At 45.2% G+C, this 22,753-nt stretch overlaps 1 protein-coding gene across 1 annotated transcript in view; it reads right to left on the bottom strand.

The window, feature by feature from the left end:
* Positions 1-20,811, bottom strand: part of RXRG (retinoid X receptor gamma) — a 114,520-nt gene extending 93,709 nt beyond the window's left edge. Inside the window, exon 1 of the mRNA XM_077824117.1 lies at positions 20,739-20,811. Within this exon, the coding sequence (XP_077680243.1) occupies positions 20,739-20,811 (73 nt within the window). The remainder of the gene's footprint in view (positions 1-20,738) is intronic.
* Between the last annotated feature and the right edge of the window lie 1,942 nt (positions 20,812-22,753).

Below are 22,753 nucleotides of genomic sequence, written 5' to 3'. Positions count from 1 at the left end.
AGAGAAAACCTTTTGTAGTGGTAAACACCCATTTTTTCATGCTTTGTGTGTATAAAAAGATCTTTTGTACTTTCCACAGTATGCATCCGATGAAGTGAGCTGTAGCTCATGAAAGCTTATGCTCAAATAAATTGGTTAGTCTCTAAGGTGCCACAAGTACTCCTTTTCTTTTTGAAAATGAACATGTGTCAGTCCGCACTGTTTTGGATCGTTATCAAGCATAACCCGTCATCAGCATGGATGCATGTCCTCTGGAATGACTGTTGAAACATGAAGGGACATATGAATCTTCAGTGCATCTGGCACATAAATATCTTGCAACACTAGCTACAACAGTGCCATGCAAATGCCTATTCTTACTTTCAGGTGACATTGTAAACAAGAAGTGGGCAGCACTATCTCCTGCAATTGTAAACAAACTTGATTGGCTGAACAAGAAGTAAGTCTGAGTGGACTTGTAGGCTCTAAGTTTTACATTGTTTTATTTTTGAATGCAGTTATTTTTTGTACATAATTCTACATTTGTAAGTTCAACTTTTGTGATAAAGATATTGCACTACAATACTTGTATTAGGTGAATTGAAAAAATACTATTTCTTTTATTTGTACAGTGCAAATATTTATAATAAAAATAAATATAAAGTGAGCACTGTACACTTTGTATTCTGTGTTGTAAATGAAATTAATATATTTGAAAATGTGGAAAACATCCAAAAATATTTATTTAAATGGTATTCTATTATTAACAGTGCAATGAAGCTTTTAATCACTTGACAGCCCTAGTTAATCTATTAATGCACAAAACTTTTCAGTGTAAGGCAGTTAGTAGTGCTACACACATACCATACCCCACACAAATATTAACCCACCAAACAGCCCATGTCCACTGCCCCTCCACTCACAAACATGCACGCCAGCATTACCACAACTACTGTACACCACAGATTACAATTCCCCCTCCCCTTTGTCACACATCTTTTTATCGGATCACTTTTCCACAGTGCCAAGAGCTGTGGGTGTTTCTGCCAATGCAATCAACTACTCCATGGAAGTAATTCAATAAAAGGAGGGTGTGCAAAAGATGGCTAAAGGAAGTGACTAGCATCCCTAGTGGGAAGAGATAAGGTTGTGGTGCATGGTCCGTGGTGTTCTGTAATTGTGGTACTAGTAAGGTGTGTGCTTATGGATGGAGGGTATAGACACGCTTAGATAGCTTAAGTTGTCATTTCCTTGGTTTTGTGGGTTGTGTCAGGTATGTTGTCTACTGCTTCATAACAAAGTTTTTATGTATTAGTTTCCTAGTGTTTTTAAAGGTTTAATTGGAGGGGGATTGCAATGAGGGGATGGGGGGCAGATCAGGGAGGGAGAGGGGTAGAAGTGAAGCTGCACATTAGCCCTCTTCTATCATAGGATAAAATCTGATGGAAAAGTGTAGCTGCTGACTGAGAGGGTTTTACGAAAGCTCAGCCCCCACAATCAAGTCTGTGTGCACCCAGCCTTTCCCATTTAATCACGCTTGCGTGCACTGCCCGTTCCCTCCCCATCAGTCGTATGTGCAGCACACAAATGTTCAGCTGCTGTGCAAATAGTAAATAACACTGAGCCTAAATTCAACATCTTAAAAAAAAAAGTGGCCATCGACTTTTTTTTTTTTTTTTTTTTTTTTTTTTTTAAGAGGAAAACCGGGAAATTATGCCCCATTTTAGAACATAATCCTAACTATGGAGTCCTGGTCTGTGCCTCTATAAACCATCACATATCAGGCCAGATTCACTGGCCCAATCCAGTGTCTTTACACCATTCAAATGGGCTGGATTCTGTCCATAAATGGCTAACGGAGGATTTCCATGGCAGAAGGGAATCGTCCACTGGCACAAACCCCTCAGAGATACCTCTGCTGGCTGTAAGTTGCCGCTTGTTTGGCTCTTGATCATTTGCAGAGACAGTCAGTATGAAAGGCACAAGAGGCAATGAAGTTGCAGGGGAGTATATCTTACTGCGGGGAGCTTTCCTCCACCTGCCGCCCACGCTTCCCAATTTCACTCCATAATCTTACTACCTTAGTGCTTCTAATTAACAAGAGCCATTTTCCCTCTTCCTCATTATGGCATCACTTTTATGCACGACCATCTCGTCCTCATTTCCTCCCCATTGTATCACGGAGAGTCTAATACTTCATTCCAAGAGTTTCAGGCATAGCTCAGTTTGCACAAGGGTGGGGCAGAACCAGGCTGTGAATAAATCCACTAGGAGGAAGAAGTTAACGAGTTCACAGGCAGACTGGCTTGGCTGTCAGCAATGCCAGGACAGGAAACAGAAATGGAGCAGGATGGCTTCATTGGGCATAGATCCGGCGAGGGACAAAGGGGGTTTAAGAATTCTCAGCTGACGCACTTCAGGATGGTGCTCTGAGCTGCTCCATGGGGCACTACACCTCTACCCAGACCCAGCCAACATCTTACCATGCCTCCTCCCAGCACTCCTCCCACCCCAGGTCTCGAAAGGGGTCCTGTATCAGATAGCCGTAGGCCTGCATGTGGGGGAATTCTCCCCTGGCCAGCTAAGGGGATTCTACTGCCCCTAGACCTTACCGCTGCAGCATACTGGGACCACACCAGTGTGGGAAGAATCCTTTAAATAAATACTAGGGGTCAAATTCTGCTCCCACTGAAGTCAGTGGGGTCGCACCCATGGAAACGACAGCAGAATTTGGCCCTATGCCCTTCACAACAGTGCCAGAGTGGGGCAGCGTCCCTTTAAAATCAAGGAAGCAAACTGAGTTATGAATGTCCTTCTATTTTAGACCCTCCTCCCGCCAGACCTACCCTCCCAGCCCCTGTTCTCCACACACTCACACATACACCTCCCTCCCCCAGCTATCTGACAGCACAGGCTGCTCAGAGTGACACAGTCCCAAAGATCAGAGTACGATTGTGTCAGCATCTCTTGTTTAAACAGCTCGTGTGGCTGGGAGGTAGATCTCTGCTCAGGGCCACAGGTGCTACTGCCAAAAGCAGCGGGACTGTGGAGGAGGAAGACTAAAAGTGGGTCACTGCACTGACCGACCGGCACGCAGGAGAGAAAAAAAACAAACATTCTCCTTGCTCCATACCAAAGCTTGCTGAGAGCCGAGGAGGCAAAGCTAAGCCGGGAGGGCAGGCCAGTCATCCAGAGATATGGCTGGGCTTCACCTTTTATGGGAGGGAGAGGGGAAACAATTATTTGATCTAATATTATTTAAAAATTAAACTCATGCATTTTGATGGACCACATCACTCAGGAAGGAATGGTGTAGCCATCTGCAAACGAAGCATCACAGCTGTGTGTGTGTTTAGACGATACCCTGGACCAGATCCTCAGCCAGTGTAAATCAGCACCAGCTCCTGTTTAAACCTGCTGAGGGTCTGGCCCAGACTCTTTATAGCTCAGATCATGCAGGGGCAGCAAACAGTTATCCCATGATAAGCTTAGTTGCCACTCAGCTGAGTTGCATTTGCCCCCTGGGCTGCTCCTCCCAATCTCTAAATTAAGTTTAAATCCTGGAAATACAGGATTTCACGCACGTTAAAGATGACCTACAAAAGGGATTTTTTTTAAATAATTAGGTTTCTGCCTTTAGTCTGGTTATTATTCTTTATGATAGATAAATGGGGCCCAAAAGGTTTATTTTTAAAAGTCTGCTTGTTTTTTTGATCTTCAAAATATCAGGAACGTCAAGTGTTCTCTCCCTTGGCCGTGTTGGAGGACTTTTTTGCCAGCAGACATGTGCGCTCGCATGCTTTCTAGGAGACTTTCACAAAGGCATCCTTTCTCCCGGGTGTTCATTACGCGTTGACGGTAAACAGCTGTTTGCCAAAACCCAGGGAATTTAAGTTCTCTGACAATCCCACCCTCTCTCGATTACTCATAGTTCACTCCCTTGACTCTTGCAGTTTCACAATTCCTCTAGGTTTTCAGTCACCAGAGAGTCCTCAGTCCTCCTGCTGCTCCCTGCTCAGATCCCCCTACCTAGGGAGTCCCTGCTCCAGAAGCCAGTGAGGAGGGGGAGCGTCCCAAATCCAGAAGGGGGAAAGCTACCTCTCTTTTTAACAGAGCAGGGAGAGACATACAGCTCCTTATCTTCACCCCTGCTCAGCACCTGTAGCGTGCAGGGCTGGTGACCAGTTCCACTGGAACGGCACCCCTAGCTTGCTGTGCTTAGGCAAAATGCCCAGTTTCCCCCACTCCACCCCAAGGTCTATGGTGCAGCACCCCTCTCTTGCTCAACTGATGTCAAAGTTCAAGCCTGCAGGTCTTTGGCTCAGCTGCTTGCTCAGGCCTGCAGCTGCTCAAACTTGCAGGACTTACACGAAAGGTGACTCATGCCAGACCTTGTGCTTGCTGGGCTGATTTCCACGTAAGGGTCTTGTGAGCTCAGTGGGTCAGCAACACAAGCACCCAGAGCTGGTGTGAAGGCACAGCCCCTGCAAAGTGACTGGCTCAGCCCCTTCTCCTTGCCAGTCAAACGTCCCAAGGCAATCCTCTATGCTGGCACTGTTCAACGCTTCTAGCTCGCTCGCTCGCTCGATGTCAAGGCACAAGCCTTTGTGAACTCACCAGCTCAATGTCCCTAGCTTGCTGGTCTGGAGCTGAGACGCAGGCCTTTGTGAGGTTGGCTCAGCACCGGAGTAACTCCATCACTGTAAATGGATTTGTTCCCATTTTGCACCAACATCAGGGAGCAGAGAACCAGGCCGTTCTGTTCACTTCACTCTTCTCTTGCGTAAGTGATGAATAGATGCATCGGAAGCTGAACTGGCGCTGACTGAGATCCCTGGGGAAATGACTGACTCGCACTGCTGAAGGAAACTGATCTTGGTCCTCCGAACCAGGTAAGGTAACCAGGTCCTCCGAACCAGCGACAGCCTATGCATGGCAAGGGCACCCACAGCACGGAACAGGCTGCCCCCAAAGCAGCATGAGAGAGGGATTCAGAGTGGAAAATCTCTACAGAGCGCCAGGCACTGTCACCACCAGCCCTACCCAAAGCTGCCACATTCTGAGCTATCTGCACGTCTTCTAGCCCATGGACATGGAGCTCTCTTTAGAAAAGTATGTGTTTTTCCGCTGTGTGTAGGTATCACAGGGAGGTCTGGCAATATCCAGCCATCTGTCACACGCAAAGAAAGGGAAGAGATTGTTTTCTTCTCTCCCTTTAATTGGGGCCCGGAAATGCAGCTTTAGTGAACCATGCCATCTCCCCTAAATGAATAACCGCTGCTCTGTTCAACATGAATCTTCACAGCTGTCAAAGGAAAGAGCGGGCAGGACCTGAAACCATGGTAAAAGGTCACTTGGTAAAAGTCATGCCGGGAAGGACGAATGCTTTATTGACAAAGACAGAGTGGAACGGATTAACCTGTAAATCCTTGAGACTTGATCCTGGGCACTCTCAGCTCACTCTAGACTTTAGGTTAATTCTCTGCTGTTTGCCACACTCCATGACGCATCACACAGCAGTACCTTATGGAAGGGAGTCTAAAACAGTGGTTCTCAAACCGCAGCCCACTTGCGCCCCACTCAGCACACAGCTGTAGCCCATATGACATCCTCAAGGCCATAGAGATAGTATATATATAGCGTGGATGCGGCCCACATAACACAGAGAGCTGCATATGAGGCCCACAATGGTAAATAGGTTGAGAAGCGCTGGTAGAACAACAAGGGCTTGGGGACCCCTTCCATCACTGTTGTGTCTTCACTACAGTGCTACGACAACGTAGACACGACTGCCCCAGGACACACAGGAGCTGAACTCATGTATCCTAGGCAAACCATCCTTCCCCTTATATAAGCTTAGAACAGGAATTTTTAAACCCACCACACAAAGAAGATAATGTAACAGCTTATAACCACTTCCGTCAGCTGATTGTACTAACCCGAACTCAGAGAACAGAGGGTTGAAAGAGTTGGGAATTGAAAGATACAGTGATGGTAGTTTCAGGTGTTTGGTTAATATTGAAGGTCTGGTTGACAGACACAAGCACCTCAGCAGGATGCATTTGGTTAGGTGGGCTGTGATTTCCAAAGGGCCTTAAGGAAGGGAGGTGCCCACTCCCAAGGGCTGCTAATGGGATTTGGGTGCCTGAGGCCTTGTCTACGCAGAGATGGTTTGCTAGTGTGGCCATAGAGCAGGTATAGATATTGGGAAAACAGTCCTTTTGCCAATATAGCTTATATCAATTCTCCTGTGTGAACTAAGCTATGCCAGCAGAAGGACATTTTCCCCAGGGTAACTGCGTTGACATGAGGGCTTTTGTTGCCATAGCTATGTTAGCCAAACATCACATCCCTACCCAACATTACTATGCCAGCCAAACTTTAAGCGTAGGCCTGGCCTCAGTGCTCCCAGCTTCAAAACAGCATTTCATCCTGTGCGCCTTCTTCAAGCGTCTCTTTAAAGCAACATTCTCTCATGAGGCCTGCAAACCTGGGTACTCCTCCTCCCTTAGCGCCAGTGTCATGGAAAGCCAAGCCAAACCCCAGAAAACACCTTCCCAACCTCTATCACGCAGGCACAGCTTATCCAAGCAACCACATGGTCTCACACCCTTGTCCTCTCTCCTCCAACCGCTAGCATTTGTTACCTCCCCATATTGCGTCTTTGCTCAGGGCCGGAATCCCCATGAAAGCCAACGAGTATCCTCAACTCCCATCAACTTCTGTGGGATCTCAGGATGCAATGCACTTCCTAGGAGTCACTCAGCACCTCGCATGATCAGGGTCTCTAATCACCTTAAAGCAGGGATATTGGACCAAATTCAGGGATGATTCTAAAGGAGTCTGTGCTGGTGAATTGACATTTTCCTCTGACCCCATTAACTGGTCAGTTACACTAACGAACTTAGACTCTCACCCACTTAACAATGCGTAACTTTAGAATGCCTTGCACGTCACCTCTGCCACCAACTTGCTGAGCCCGAGAGAAGTGGTTCTCAGGGGGCACGCAGAGGTCTTCCGGGGGCACATCAACTCATCTGGATATTTGTCCCATTTTACAACAGGCTACATAAAAAGCACTAGCAAAGTCAGTACAAACTAAAATTTCATACAGACAATGACTTGTTTACACTGCTCTATATACTGAAATGCAAGTATAATATTTATATTCCAATTTATTTTATAGTTACATGGTAAAAATAAGAAAGTCAGCAATTTGTCAGTAATAGAGTGCTGTGGCACTTCTGTATTTTTATGTCTGATTTTGTAAGCAAGTAGTTTTTAAGTGAGGTGAAAATTGGGGTACACTTGACAAATCAGACTCTGGAAAGGGGTACAATAGTCTGGAAAGGTTGAGAGCCACTGCCTTAAAGAATTTAAGGGCTTGTCTAAACTGTTATAAGCGAGCATGTGAATTTAAACCGACACAATTATACTGGTGTAACCCCCTGAGTGGACTAACTTATTCTGGTACAAGAGAGCCTTTTTTCAGTTTAAACTCATGTTGTTTTGGAAGAGGTTTAAGTAAAATAGAAATAGGCCACTCTTACACTGGAATAAGAGTAACTCTCCTGTAAAGTCCTGAGCCCTGCTGAAAAAAAGGAGAATTGGCATTAGGCTGGCCACCAGCCATAAAACTTTGCCAAAGAAATCCATGACATGAGTCCTAAACTTAGAAGTGGAGAGTTAGAGAAGGTTTGGAAGACCCCAAACTAGACAGATGGATGTCAAAACAAAAGCATTTGATTGGCTGCAGAGTTTCTGAGGAACTGCTTCAAGTCCGGCTGGAATGGAGAAGAATTCAAAGAGCCAGTCCCAGAGAGTTGGGACTAAGGCTGGAAGAAGAGGATGATGCTGGAATGAGAGAGTGTCCACATGAGCAATATTACAGGTATAACTAGATCAGTTTAACGATCCTGGTATCACTGGTAAAACGTTCCTGTATAGACAAGTCCTAAGCTGATGTCACACACACACCTATCCACTGGCTGGCAGAATGGGCTTCATCGGGTAAAATAACATGAGGGGGTAAGAAGGTGCCAACTAAAATAGGGAGTGGCTGAATTTAAGATGGCAGCATTCATGGGGTTCTCAAGCTTTTTCACAGTGTTATTCACTTCTCTTCGTAGAGTCTGAAGATACCCCCTCCTCCCATGCATGAATGATCAGAGCACTTCCTCTCCCATTCATGATTGTGCAGACCACCTCCCCTCCCATGATCATTGCACTATGAATCATGAATGAACAGACCACACCGTTTGCCCATTCACAATCCCACTACATTCCTGTGGCAACTACAGCAATTTCTTAGAAGGAGAATGACATAAGGGATGTACGTACAATAAACTTTAATGCCACGTTTTGCCCATTTGTTAAAAAGCCAATCATACGGTCTATTCTTGTTCTTTATTTCATCTTCCCCTCCCACCTGTTCTGTCCTCTCTTCTCCCCTCCCCCCCCCCCACCTGTTCTGTCCTCTCTTCCCCCATTGCTTCCTGACACATTTGTCTGACTTCTGGTCCTCTTCCTCTGCCCTTGCACATGTTTCCCTGCCATTTGGTTCCCTTCACCCTTGGGCATGCTGTCCAGGTGCCTGATCCGGTTTCCCCCGAGCCGCCCCCCCATAATGCTGCCTGGTGTCTCTCTCACTGAACATACCTCTCTTTGCAAATAGCGGCAGCTATCGCTCAACTCAGGGCTCCAGTCCCTGAGGGCAGCTCTTCTTTCCTCTCCTCTTTTGTAGCAGCAGCCCTTAAAGCCACCTGGTTTGATTTCACCTCTTTGTTTCCAGCTGCTTTTACAAGCATCCAGGTTCTTATTTGCAAGGAAGGAGGAGAAACCAGCCCCTTGCTGCTAGAAAGGTCTCCACAGGCCACAGATTGGGAACTACTGGAGTAATTAATTATTAAGACAGTTAGTGAACATTTGGGACTTGAACTCAGGAATTCCTTACTCCTAACCATACTGCTAGTCTGGTCTGTAAAGAGGCACATTAGCGGAGAAGGGATCATCCTGCTAAGCACATTTGGATTGATCCTGGATTTCCAAAAATATTTGCTTGGACAATTACCTCACTAGACCAAGCACTTCGCTGTGAAGATAGACTCAATCCAGCGAAGCACTTAGCCACATGCTTAACTTTAGTGATGTGAGTAGTTCCATCAACGCTTAAAATTAATTATGTGCTTAAGCACTTTGCTGGATCCGGTCCTTAAATATACATGCACAACACAACACACCCGCTTATAAAGTAATAGACTTTCCTACTGGGCACGTGCTGGGACACATTTTCAAATGTTCATCCTTCTTATTTTACACCTGATTTAAAATAAAGTCTGCGCAAAGCTGCAGATTTACTGCTCACTAGGGAATTATTCAGAAAGCACATTTTGGCTTGAAAGGCTCAAGCATCTAAGGGCTTCTGTTGGCATAGCTACTCTCATTCAGGGAAGTGGTGTAGCTATACTGGCAGAAGAATATCTAGCTCTCCAGCAAAGGCTCTGTAGTGTGACATGTGCCAGTGACTTGCCCAAAATCACACACAAAGAAATCTGTGGCAGAGGACTTAAATCCAGGTTTCCTGAATCCCAGTCCAGTGTCTTAACTACAAGACTATAGCTGCAAAGTTAGATTTCAGAGAGAGTTATGTGTAGTTCTAATGGACACTACTTTGCAGATTAAGGTATAGGTGATGGCAAATGCTATAATACAATTAAGCTAATGCGACTGAATTGCTCTTCGATCCAAAACTCAAAGCTATAAGGAAAAAAAATCATAAGGCAAAGATGTTCTATATTAGGGGCAAAAGATGAAAAAGCTTCAATGCATTGGACTTCTTACACTTTCTATTTGCCTTAACCCACCCTAATTATAGCACATTAAAAAGACTTTTGAGTTGTCACAGGACAAGCTACTTAACTGTCCCCTACTAATGACATGGCATCAAAACCTTTAATATCCTCCCTCAGGACAAGATGTGAATTTAATTATTTCTCATAAATCAGTTGAATAGAAAAGTGTTACTTTCATCAGAAATCATGGTAGGGTTTCAGCCAATCAGAAACTGAATTTTGATCCTTTGCACGCATACGCTTTGTTTGCAAGAATGTGACTGGCAAGCTGTGTAGTCTTGAATTGTATTGGAATTTTCCATGTAATGCAAGTGGAGGGGAGGGAGGAGATTGGCTATCACCCACCCACCCACAATTTTGGCAGGCTGCCTTAATTGGCATCAAGCCTGTAGTCTCAACATTGATTTCAACCTGAGAGTGATCTAACCCTCCATCTATCCAGCCATTCGGCTGGAATAAACAAACTGAGTGGCACAGAGATTAATAATACCCTGAGTTTGGGAACTGACAGTTATACAAAACTGCTGCCATCCCAAATTAGCAGCCAAAGCTTATAAATTGTAGGTTTATTGGATACAATTTAAATCAACCTGAGAAGTAGATTCGGTTGAGGATTTGATATAAACTCACGCTCTGTTAATTTGATGTGTTTGGATGCATTTTATTTTATGCTTTTTGCTCCAGCTATTTAGTTTTGGTAATAAATTATATGAAATTAGAAACCAGTGGAGTTCAGATATTTCTTCCCCATATATTTGGGGTCCAGACCTGAGGAGTCCCAGGACAGATGACAACTCTGTGACCCAGATAGAGGCAGTCCATAGATCTGTCCCATAGTCCTCCTATAACTGGTATGCAGTCAGGGACCCTGATCTTTTGAAGGAAAACCAAACATATATATTGATCATGTATTTCAAAAAGCAACATGAGTTCCAAAAACCTTTGAGGTCCTAGGGTGGTACATACCTAAAGGCTAACCAATTCCCCTCACTAAGGCCACGTCTACACTACACACTGATGTCAAGGGCCACCGCAGTTTGTACCGCGCTCGTGCACATACATGCTTGGCTCCTTGTGCATACTCACCAGGAATGCTTGTGTCAGTGCAAGGGCAGCGCACCACAGGTAGGTATCCCAGTGGGCAACCTGCCACCGTCCAGTGCTCTGTCTTTTGGGATGTTGTGGCAATGCATAATGAAGCCAAAATGAGTTGCGCAGGGGTGACTGGGAGCATGGGGTCAACTTCCCAGTGTGCAACCGTCTCCAATCCATCCCATAATGACATCTGTATCACATAATTTTCATGCCTTTTTTCAAAATCCCACAAACCCATTTGACCCTCTTCGCTCTCCACCATCTCCAGCGAAAGCATGGAGCCCACATATCTCGGCACTATTGCCAGGAGCATTGCAAGCACAGGACGCACAATGCTGTAGTATTCGCAAAGCCACAAGAACCACCCAATCAGCAGGGAACACGATGATTTCTTGGAGGAGAGATTGTTGTGGGTGGCGGCATTCACAGAGCAGCTGCAAATGGTGGAGCGCCACTTCTGGGCCTGAGAAATGAGCACTGACTGGTGAGATTGCACCGTGGTGCAAGATTGGGATGATGAGCAGCAGCAGCAGAACTCCCCGATGCGCAAGGCCACGTTCCCGGATCTATGCATCGAACTTGCCCCAGCCCTTCAGTGCAGGGAGACCCAAATGAGAGCTGCACTGACAGTGGAGAAGCGAGTGGCGATGGCACTGTGGAAACCTGCAATGCCAGATTGCTACCGGTCAGCTGGAAATCAGTTTGGAGTCAGGCAAACCACTGCAGGGGCCGTTGTCATGCAGGTGTGCAACGCCATCAATCGCTTCCTGCTACGCAGAACTGTGACTCTTGCAACGTGCAAGACAGTGGATGGATTTGCAGCAATGGGGTTCCCAAGCTGCGGTGGAGTGCTAGACAGCACGCACGTCCCTATTATGGCACCAGACCACCTTGCCATAAAGCACATCAACAGAAAGGGCTACTTTTCTATGGTTATACAAGCATCCGGGGATCACCGGGGAGGCTTCACCAACGTCAGTGTTGGTTGGTCAGGGACAATGCATGGTCTTCGCATCTTCAGGAACACAGGACCGTTCAGAAAGCTACAAGTAGGGACTTTCTTTCCTAACTGGTGGATTACCACTGGGAATGTTGAAGTGTCAGTAGTGATCCTGGGCAACCCAGCCTACCCCTTGCTCACGAACCCATACACAGGCCATCGACAGCGCCAAGGTATGATTCAGCTACTGGCTCAGCAGGTGCAGAATGACAGTTGAACGTGCTTTTGGTCAATTGAAGGGATGTTGGCTTTGTTTACTCAGAAGATTGGGATATTTTTCTCACTGAGGTCCAATGGGCATAGCTGCCCGCTTTGTCCTGGATACGTTTTGACGCAAAGGGGGAAAACCTTTCTGCCAGGGTGGAGGGAAGAGTTGGAGTGGCTGTCTGCTGAGTTTAAACTTCTAATAGCTCTTGTATTGGCTGAGCTAACTGAGTAGCTATATGGCTCAAGGAGGCTTTGAAAGAGCATTTTAACAGTGAGCCATAGTAATGTGTTTTGCTGCACCATGCTCTACCTAGCTCTGCTCTTTTGTGGCCTGTTAGGAATTGTGTGGTGATTGCTGTACATGTAGGAATACAACATTGCCAATACCTCTATTAATTTTGTTTGTGGCTTATCCTAGGAGTTGTGGCACACTATCAGTAACAAGTAATTGGTTAAGGAGTACTTGTGGCACCTTAGAGACTAACCAATTTATTTGAGCACAAGCTTTCGTGAGCTACAGCTCACTTCATCGGATGCATACTGTGGAAAATACAGAAGATGTTTGTTTTTATACACACAAATCATGAAAAAATGGGTGTTTATCACTACAAAAGGTTTTTTCTCTCCCCCACCCCACTCTCCTGCTGGTAATAGCTTATGTAAAGTGATCACTCTCCTTACAATGTGTATGATAATCAAGGCGGGCCATTTTGTAGTGATAAACACCCATTTTTTCATGATGTGTGTGTATAAAAACAAACATCTTCTGTATTTTCCACAGTATGCATCGGATGAAGTGAGCTGTAGCTCACGAAAGCTTATGCTCAAATAAATTGGTTAGTCTCTAAGGTGCCACAAGTACTTCTTTTCTTTTTGCGAATACAGACGAACACGGCTGTTACTCTGAAACAAGTAATTGGTTGCTTTCAGGCCTGCTAAGCATTCGGTAACAGGTGTTGCAAACTAATAAATATGAGTTATGTTTTAAATAAGAGAGCTGTATTTTGTAACAGAATTCAGTAAAAAACCCACAACCATGAAATTTTAAAACAAATGTATTTAAAACTTATTAAAACTTAATAAATTAAGAGTGAAGAACTTATGAAGGGAAGAGAACATTCATGTCCATTTCAGCTACACAGACATGGCAAGCCTCGGGCAAACACAGAATTTGCCCCCCATGCACGGCCCCATTGGCCTTGCTGGAGCTGCCTCTCCCCCCCAAAAATAAAGAAGTCAAACTACCCCTATGAAGGTGGAATAGGGAGGTCCCAATATTGAGTTCTGCAGAGGGAGGCGAACACAGGATTGTTGAACCTCTAAGTCCACCAGAGTCTGCAGCATCTGTGTTTGCTGCTGGAGAAGCCCCATTATGTCCTGGTGTTTCTCCTCTCCATTCTTTCCTTCTCCAAGCTGTCTCCAGTGTTCACCCCACAGGTCTTGTGCTCATGGTCCAATGCAGCCCTGGCTTGCAGGATCTCACTGAATAAGTCATCCCGAGTACTCTTCTTTCTCCCCCTTATCTGACTCTGGTGTTCCACAGGGTTGGAGGAGGAGGCTCAAGGCCACAATGGCAGCAGCTGCAGATAAAACACACACAGGTACCGTCATCACTATAGTCATGAAAGAAAGCAAAAGTTAAGCGGCAGAACTCACTCCCCTTGCTCCCCTAAAGTTTTAAGCACTACCTCCTCATTCACAATTCTGCTTGGGATTACTTGTGCACAGCACCAGTCATGGTGAATACGGCCCACCAGGGGTTAGAGAAACGAGGAGGGAATTGCTCAGAGGCCTATAACTAGTACCATAAGGCAATGGCACCGAATATTGGCATTGGTGATTTTAGCTGATCTCACTCCTGAGGGTAGCAAAGGTGCGGAGAGCACAGCTGCTGCTCGTGTCCTGAAGCTACCTGGACCCATATTCTGCTACCTTCTATACTGCAATGGTGCCTGCTGAAGTTTTTGCTGACTGACATGGAGAAGTGTCCTACCACGGAGGAAGAAATTAAGCTGCCATCCCTAGAAACCTTTGGGAGAAGATTGCAGAGGACATCCATGGAAATTTCATTGAGATCTCTCATGAGAATTCAAGGGACATCCCTGTGTCCATAAACAAACTGCTCTGCATGGTCCCCTGCATCCTGCCTCCCCGCACCTAACTCTAGAGGTGACTGAAAAGCAGTTAGCAACTCTACCTGTCTTGGTCATGCCACTCCCTCTTCTAGCACAAGTAAATTAATGAAGAGTCAAAAGCTGTGTCCTGCTATTTTCAGGGGCCCGGGGAGCCATCCCGGTAATGGAAAATGTATGTATACACTTACCCGTGGTTCTTTCCCCTGCATCGGGCTCAACTGTGCTTGACTGGTGGAGTCAAAAACAGGGCTGGCTTGCTGCGCAGCTTGATTCCCCAGTTGCCCTTCTCCTCCTCCTTTTCCTCATCCACTTCATAGCTCATGACAAAGTCCTATGACTCAGGCTTCTTGGAGGTACCGAAGGTGTTGTGTGGAATGGTGGTGGGATCTCTGCTGAGAACGGCATATAGCTCATTGTAAAAGCAGCAGGTCCGTGGCTTGGCACTGGATCAATTGTTGGCCCTCCTGACCTTCTGGTACACCTATTGCAGCTCCTTGGCTTTCACGCGGCTCTGCTGCCGATCCCTGTCATAGCCCTTTTCCTGCATCCCCCGAGCAACCTGCTTATGGAGGTCCACTTTTCTGTAGCTAGTCCAGAGCTGTGCGTGCACAGCCTCTTCTCCCTACAGGTCCAGGAGATCCAGTATCATCTACTCCAGGCAGGAGCGTGGCTGGACCATGCAGTTGGCATGGTCGGCTGGGCAGCTGCACACAACAATGAAGAGTTGCTAGGTGTGCTCACCAAGCCGGGCAATCAGGAAAAGGAAATTGAGAAATTCACAGGGCTTTAAAGAGAGAGTAGCTGCTGGACTCCAGGACCCCTGGGCAGTGAAGTTCACAATGGTGACCAGAGCGGTCATCGTTGGGATCATGGGACAGCTACTGGAGGACAGTTAGGGTCGACATAAGTAACGCACTGTCTACACTTGCGCTGTGTCTACTGTACATCAACCTTGGCTCAACGCTGCTCAGGGAGGTGGCGTTACTATGTTAGCATAATGGGCCACTTAATCATACACATATGCACAATTAGGTCGACGGAAGGCAGCTTACAACAAACTAACTTTGTAGCATAGACCAGGCTTCAGCCTATATTCCTCTCACTACGTCCTACCTCAGATTGTGACAGGGAAGTTTATAAGTCACCTGAAAGAACACAGGACACAAAAGACTAGCTGAAACAGACATGGAGCATTCAACCTATGCCAGGAACTCTGGACACTCAAATGACTAGACTGAAGCATGGCAGGAAACACTGGACGTGGCTTTCATGTCTTGCTTTCTTCACATTTAGACCAGTGTCTGAGGCCAGGATCACGAGAGAGATTGGTCAATCACTTCCTACGCTGAAAGGTGCTAATGGCTAGTAAGTCTTATCCAAAAAACAAATCACAGACCTCGTTAAGCCAATGGGTGACAAGCACCCTCCTCCAGGATCAACAAAAGGAGCAAGTACAAACAGCCGGGGCAGTGTGGACCACCCCAAAGCAAGCAACAGGCCACGTGGCAGGTCAGAGCTAAGCTGTGCGGACTGATGGGTTTCCCCAGTTGCAAAAGCAGGGCTAGATCATCATTTACAGGCGGTGTGTGTTGGAGCAGGAAGTCTCTGCTCTGATAATTTCCTGTATCATTACCCTCCCCAGGACTCAGTTCTCCATCTGTACAATGAGATTACCAGCAGGGCCCTATCTCACCAGGATGTTGTGAGGACAAGAATTTGAAAGATTGTGAGGTGCTCAGACACTCTGGTGACAGGGCCCAAGTACGTACTTGGGTCATGTCTACACTACAAAATTAAGTCGATCTAACTTACATCGGCATATAGCCGCCATCATAACTACACTGCTTGTGCGAGTTTACACTTTGCTCCTTGTGTTGGTAGTGGATGTCCTCACCGGGAGCACCCGTATCTATTGTATTGTCAGTCTGGGGCACTGTGGGATGGCTCCTGAAAGCCAGTAACAGTTGACATAAGCAACACTGACACTGCGGTGACCTAACTACATTGACATTGACTCTGTGTCTCTTGTAGAGGTGGAGTTATTAAGTCAGCGTAGCAGGGCAGTTACGTCAGCAGGAGTAACGTTTAAATGTCAGTACTTCCATAGTTAGGGCGACGCAAGCTGCCTTGTATTGCTCTAACTCTAGGGTAGACCAGGCCTTTGATGGACACAGGAGATGGTGTTGCAAGCGTGAGCCTGAGAAAAAAAAAAGGCAGAGGGCTTCTTGGGCACAGAGATTGCTGGAGTGGGATCTCAGCAAGGAAACTGCATGGCATTGTTTGTTCTAACTATGTTCTGGGAAAGAAGACTGTGAATAAACTGCAAGAAAATACCTGACACGCATCACTGATTTCTCAGCCTAATGGAAACAACCCTGCAAGACCCTGAATTGTAGCAAACCACTCGAGCCAAAAGGGCAATACACTGGTCCTTGACACTCAGAATGCCACATATCTTACTCCTGGCAGCATGATGCCTGTCTATTCCACACATGCACAATGAGTGACCAGCTTGCTGCTGCTAAGGTTGACTCAAGCATCCATAGTCAGGGGCGTTCTCCCATCCTCACAGCTCTCATGGGCAAAGCTGGACACAACTTCCTGGCAGGCCTACAAACCTTACACCACCAGCCCCCTCCCCTACAAAAATACTACCGATTCCTGTGCCCATCCCCACAACCCAAATTTAACTGTTTTTCACTGTTAACCACCCCACTGCATTAATGTGAATGAGCGACAGAAACACTGTCTCCGGCTATCCAACGACCGTAAAGGATTGCAGCAACTCAAACAACTCAGCAATGCAGAGACACCTTTCTGGTTTGTGCACAAATTTATCTAGCACCCTCGTGTACCGAGGGCTTTTAGACAGTTATTACTGGCACTGAGTAGCACCTGCAGGCCCTGAGAGCAGGGCCCCATCCTGTTAAGTATTCTGCACACATGCTGAGGGACAAGCCCAAGAGCTTACAGTTTACATAGACAGGGAAACAAGCACAGTGACTTGGCCAGGCTTGCACAGCAAATCAGTTGCAGAGCCAGGGACTGAACCCCAGTTTATTGACTCCCACTCCACTGCCTAGTCCACTACACCACATTACTTCTCTTGTCTAACCGATATAATCACAAATCCTGAACGTGGCTTGACTCTGCAGCCTGGCAGACGGATTCCCTCCCTCTTTCCCTCCCTCCACACACACACACACACACACTTCCTCCCCCCTCCTTCTACCTTCCAGTGTTACCCAGCACACAGCCTATTTCATGGGGTGGGGGCAGAGTCCCTGGATTTTGGACTTATATCTTTAAGGTGACTAATCACACAGCAGTAACAACAAAGAGGAAATACACCCACCAGGCTCAGCTTGTAAGCAATCTGTGGGCTGAAATTTGTTTGCTTGGAGCAATCACTCAATCATCACCGATGGCACACAAATTCATAAATATCAGTCTGTTCTCAAACAAGAAACCAGCTGAATTTCAGTCAAAAAATCATAGCCTACAAATAGCTCACCCCAGTTCTACTCTTCGTACGGTATTCTGCATCCGGTTCAACCCTCTGGTCCTGATTCCCCACTGCCCTGCGCCTGGTGTCACCATTTACAGCCATGCCAAGTGGCTGCAAAATGCTGCTATGATCACACGGCCAGACTAGTAGTTATAATCAGTATTCGCAGGGTGCAGTTAAGGTGGAGAGCATATCCAAAGGAGCAGCTACTTGATTCTGAGTCTAGCTCTACACAGGGCTTAACATCTGCCTAGTTCAGAGCAGCATCAGAGCTACGCTAAACCAGGCAGGATGATTACGGACCCAAAGGGCCAGCTGAGACTAGCTGGAGCACAGTAAAGCTTTAGCCACACCCTCTCCCGCCTCTATGATACCCCACTATGCTAGGGGTGGTGTTAGAGCCAGCTATGCTAAGTCTACACCAGCTACTGACTCTCCATGCCAAGGGACTCCCCGCCATGATGAGATCTGGTGACTTTGCGGCCCGTTTGTGGCACCAGAACAACATAAAGGGGCCAGATCACAGAAGGAATCTAACTTGTTAGAGTGTGACCTCCGGTTTGCAGTCCATTTGTGCAGGTGGGAAATAGAACGCAAGGTACAAGACAAAGGGCCTGGTTCTCTGCTGTATGACCAGCGCCCATCAGTCTTAGCATCTGTGAAAGACCAGCCACAACCCTGCATGACAGATGAAGTTTACTCACTGCAATAGTTTGCACTGTATAAAGTAATGATTTACACTGATTTGAAAACAATATGTACACGTTGCATATTGTCCACCAGGAAATTCTGTTGACTATCTTGTGTGTTGTGTCACACAACTATTAATCAGCTTACATAACACACTTCTTGTTAACCAATGAATCTTTCAATGCACTCACCGATATCATTGTTAAACTGACATTAACATCAGTTTACAGAACTCCATTTATCAAGGAAGCAGTGAGTTTAATTGCTGCTTCAATCCATGTGTGCTCTGTGATTTGGAACCCTTTACTGACTCAAGATGGGTCATATATTTAGGGTGCATTTATAAATAGTTAGTAAAGGGTCAATAAATGATTGTCTCTCTCACCAACATAAGTTGGTCCAATAAAAGACATTACCTCACCCACTCTGTTCCCCTAATAAATGATTGACAGTGTAATAAGCAGTTAGATCAATTGTTACTAATTGTTAGAGTCCAGCAGCTCAACAGGTTGCTTTTATAAGCATCTATATCCCCCTCCTACTGATGTACTTGGGGAACCAGACTTGAAAAAAGCACCAGGCTAATGCTTGGCATAATATTTCTTTCTATTTTCCTGTACCTCAGCTCACCTCTCTGCTGGGGTACAGACCAGGAGTTTGATACATATTACAAGATGGATTGATTTAAATCAAAGCTATTTTAATCACTGCTTTTAATCATGATTTAAATTAGCAAGTCGGAAAACGATTTAAATAATCAATTTTAATCTTGTTTTAATTTGTACTTAGTATTATTTTCCTAAAGAAAAGTCGATACTCACTGGTTGATAATCATTAAAAAACATTGATTTGCAACAAAATAAAGCTTTTACACTACATTTGGTACTTTTTGCTAATCAGGACACTATAGTATACCTATACACATTTATTTAAGCAATGATACAACTTAACATACATTTTTTCAGATTAATAATTTTTATATTTTATGTTAGAAAATGGTGAATGATGCATTTCTTATTTACTAGATGATTGTTAATTTTTTACTTGGGATTTCTGTCAAGCCTTATTTGGATGGAAATTAGAATTCATTTAAAAAATGTCAAAACCAGCATTTTTAAGAGTTAGTTAAATAAAAAATACCATAAATGTGCTGGATACATCAGGAAAAAAGAGGTGATCAAAATATGTTTTACATTTAAAACTAACTGATTTAGTAAACAAAATAAGGATTATCTGTAGTTAGTGAATTGAACTAATGGTCTCTGGTTGCCATACCCTTTGAGATTTTAGAACTAGTAGATCTCATCCTTCATTCCTGGTTTTTATTCATAGATTAGAAGAAAAGGGAAGAAAAAAAACAAGTTTTCCTGCTTTTTCAACTTTCAATCAGTGTCTTAACTTTGAATAAACTAGTCTTTGAATTGAACTGAACCAACTGAATAAACTGAAATGAACAAAATAATCTCTCTGCACCTGCAGCAAAGATTACTGCCGTCAAAAGCTGGTTTAGCACTTTTCCATAGATTCCAGTGCCAGAAGGGATCGTTTGGGATCACCTCATCTGACTGTAATCAAGTCACCCCTTTACCTTCTCTATCACTTGAGTCTATCACGATCAGGCAGGTTTTTTAATCCTTTAATCATTCTCATGGTTCTTCTCTGAACCCTCGCCAATTTATCAACATCCTTCTTCAACAAACTCTGGTTTCAGGTGCTTAGCCAGACTTCCACCAGTTCAGTGCTGTGACTTGCTTTAAAACTTCGGCAGGAAATGAGTACTGCTTAGCATTATTTTTATTTCACTTAAATGAAATTCATAGATTATTATAAATTTAGACCTTAACATAGACTGTCCGACTTTCAAATTTAATTTTAAATAGGTTTATTTTTATTTTATTGTTTTATTAAGTAGGTTTGTTTTTATTGTTTATTTTTAAACAAAATTTAAATTTAAAAACTGATTTAAATAAAGTCCGATTTAAATTAAAAATTTGATTTTAAAAATATCATCAATTTTTCCATGCTGATGTATAATATCGCATTAAATATGTAACTGGAGAGTGGCTCAAAATCACTAAAGATAAACATTTACTCAATCTATATAAAGTTATGCATACATAACAGTTTGCTTATAACCCTTGAAACAATTATGAATATCATCAATAACAACTCTTGCATATTGACTATACTGCTTCAAGGGGGCTTCCCCCTCCCCAAGTTTTAGTATTTGTTACTATCATGAGTTAAAATGCAAAGTATAATCATGCACATACATACACCTCCCTGGGCCTCTTCTCTTCTCAGTTTCTGTGGAACAGAACCTAAACGCTCTCTAGGGCATGCCATCTCCTTAAAACTGGGAAACAAGCACTAGTCCCCCAGTCTCCTTCAAACTCCCCCAGAGTCTTTGCCACACCAGTCTGCAATCTGCATAGCCTACAGCCATTTTAGTCCTCTTTGTCTGCTTCTGCAAGGGGGGTGAGGGAGCAAGCAGCCTGCTATCTAAATTCCACAAAATGGGTAAAGTTGCTGGAATACAATCCCTATGGTACAGATATCTGGTCCTTGTAGTGCTCCCACCATAAATCTTCCACTTTAATCTGGCTCCCACTCTTCCTATTTATAAACTCCTCCCCTTCCCCGTGAGTTCCCATTGGTTCTACCAGAGAGCAATTCTGAGTGTGTCCTGCCAGGCTACATGCCCACAATGGAAATCACATAAGTAGCTTCAGACAGCTCAGGAGTAGGCCTAGTGACTACCATGCCTCATTTGTGGAGGATTCTGGCCCATCCAGCAGAACTACCCCAGCCAGCCCTGGCAAATCAGAGTGCCCCAAAACAAAACCAAGAAACTACGTCTCCTCCCCCTGATTCTTCACTTGTTTCCACCACTAAATGTTGCAATGCAAACATGTGTTTACACTTACAACCACCTGTTCATGCCTATAACATCTATGAATCATTAACCCTTTATAAACTGTTTTATAAATGTACCCTTATTTGCAAAGTGTGAGCCCCAAGCAGTATGCGTCCGTTACAGAATTGCATCCCATTCCCGCTTCTTTTTGATGCATGTTATTGTTCATGCACTATAAGAGGAAAACATGTACTGAACATTTATGAACCCAGGCTTATCAGGGAGAAATAAATCAAACCCAGAGCAACGGGAGATTTAAACACAATGCTGCAAAAGCTTGTTTCTTCCCAAAACTTGCATGCTGGCACCCGAGTTACACTGTGACAAACCTCAACTTGCAAGGTTTCCAGGACTGCTACAGGAAGACAGAGACAAGCCATGCTGTTGCAAAGCCCCAGAGAAAACAATGGAGCGTTGCTATTTGTAAAGACTCCAGGCAGCCCTTGTGTCTCATCAGCCCCTCTCCTGGCAGAGTCGGATTCAAGGCAATGCATATGGCCTGCTCGCTCGGCTTGACAGTGTCAGGTCAGCACCGTTCAGCTTTACATTTTAAGAAAGGGTGAGGCGGGGACTTACGGAAAGGAGAAAAGGAGCCCGTCGCCGTGCACTGGGGGACCTGCATCTCTGAGCTGTGTCCCTGGCCTCCAGCTCACTAGCCTGGGAAGGGTGCTCCGGTCACCCTGACAAAGGAGGCTCTCAGGGGAGGAGGGAGCGGGAAGCCTGCTTGCACATTATAACCTGCTTCCTGACAATCTTCCCCGAGTTACAAATTTACCTCCCAGACCTTGACCTGGGCTGGGTTTTTGGCGCTTTTTTTTTTTTTGCGCGCATGGGCACGTTTGCTTTTTCGGCTCCTCTCTCTTTTGTGTTGCAACACAGTGCCAACAGCACGGCCAGACAAACCAGCCAGGGCTGCGATCTTCTCAGCTGGGGCAGCGGGGGAGGAGTGGTTTTAAAACCTGTGTCATCAAGGGGGGCAGTTTGCTATTTGAAGGCAGGGTCTGTTTCTAACCATGCCTGCAGCCCCCTTCCAATCTCAGCTTCCCCCGGCGAGATAACAGCTGGCCTTTGAACCTTTAGCACAGGTCCATAAACTATCCAGTCACATTTCTTCTTTTTTGACTGCTTCCTCTCTCTCTCTGGCTCTCTACAGAAAGAGAACTAATGCACATTTGATCTCTTGCTGTTAATTCCTAGGACAGACAAAGCACATGTACTTTTTACCTTGCTATCGCTACCAGAGGTCAACACCATACCTCCACCCAGAGTCGACCTTGACTAGCTACATCAAGGTAAAGCACTACAGAGCCTTGCCTCCCCTGGGATTTGCAGCTAACACGTGCTATTGCCTTATTTTGGCAGCGAAGGCCT

The sequence above is a fragment of the Eretmochelys imbricata genome, chromosome 8 (genome assembly GCF_965152235.1).
Source record: "Eretmochelys imbricata isolate rEreImb1 chromosome 8, rEreImb1.hap1, whole genome shotgun sequence".
In the NCBI taxonomy this organism is placed as follows: Eukaryota; Metazoa; Chordata; order Testudines; family Cheloniidae; genus Eretmochelys; species Eretmochelys imbricata.
Note: the sequence above shows the minus strand (reverse complement) of the source record. Positions and strands in the feature narration are given on the sequence as shown.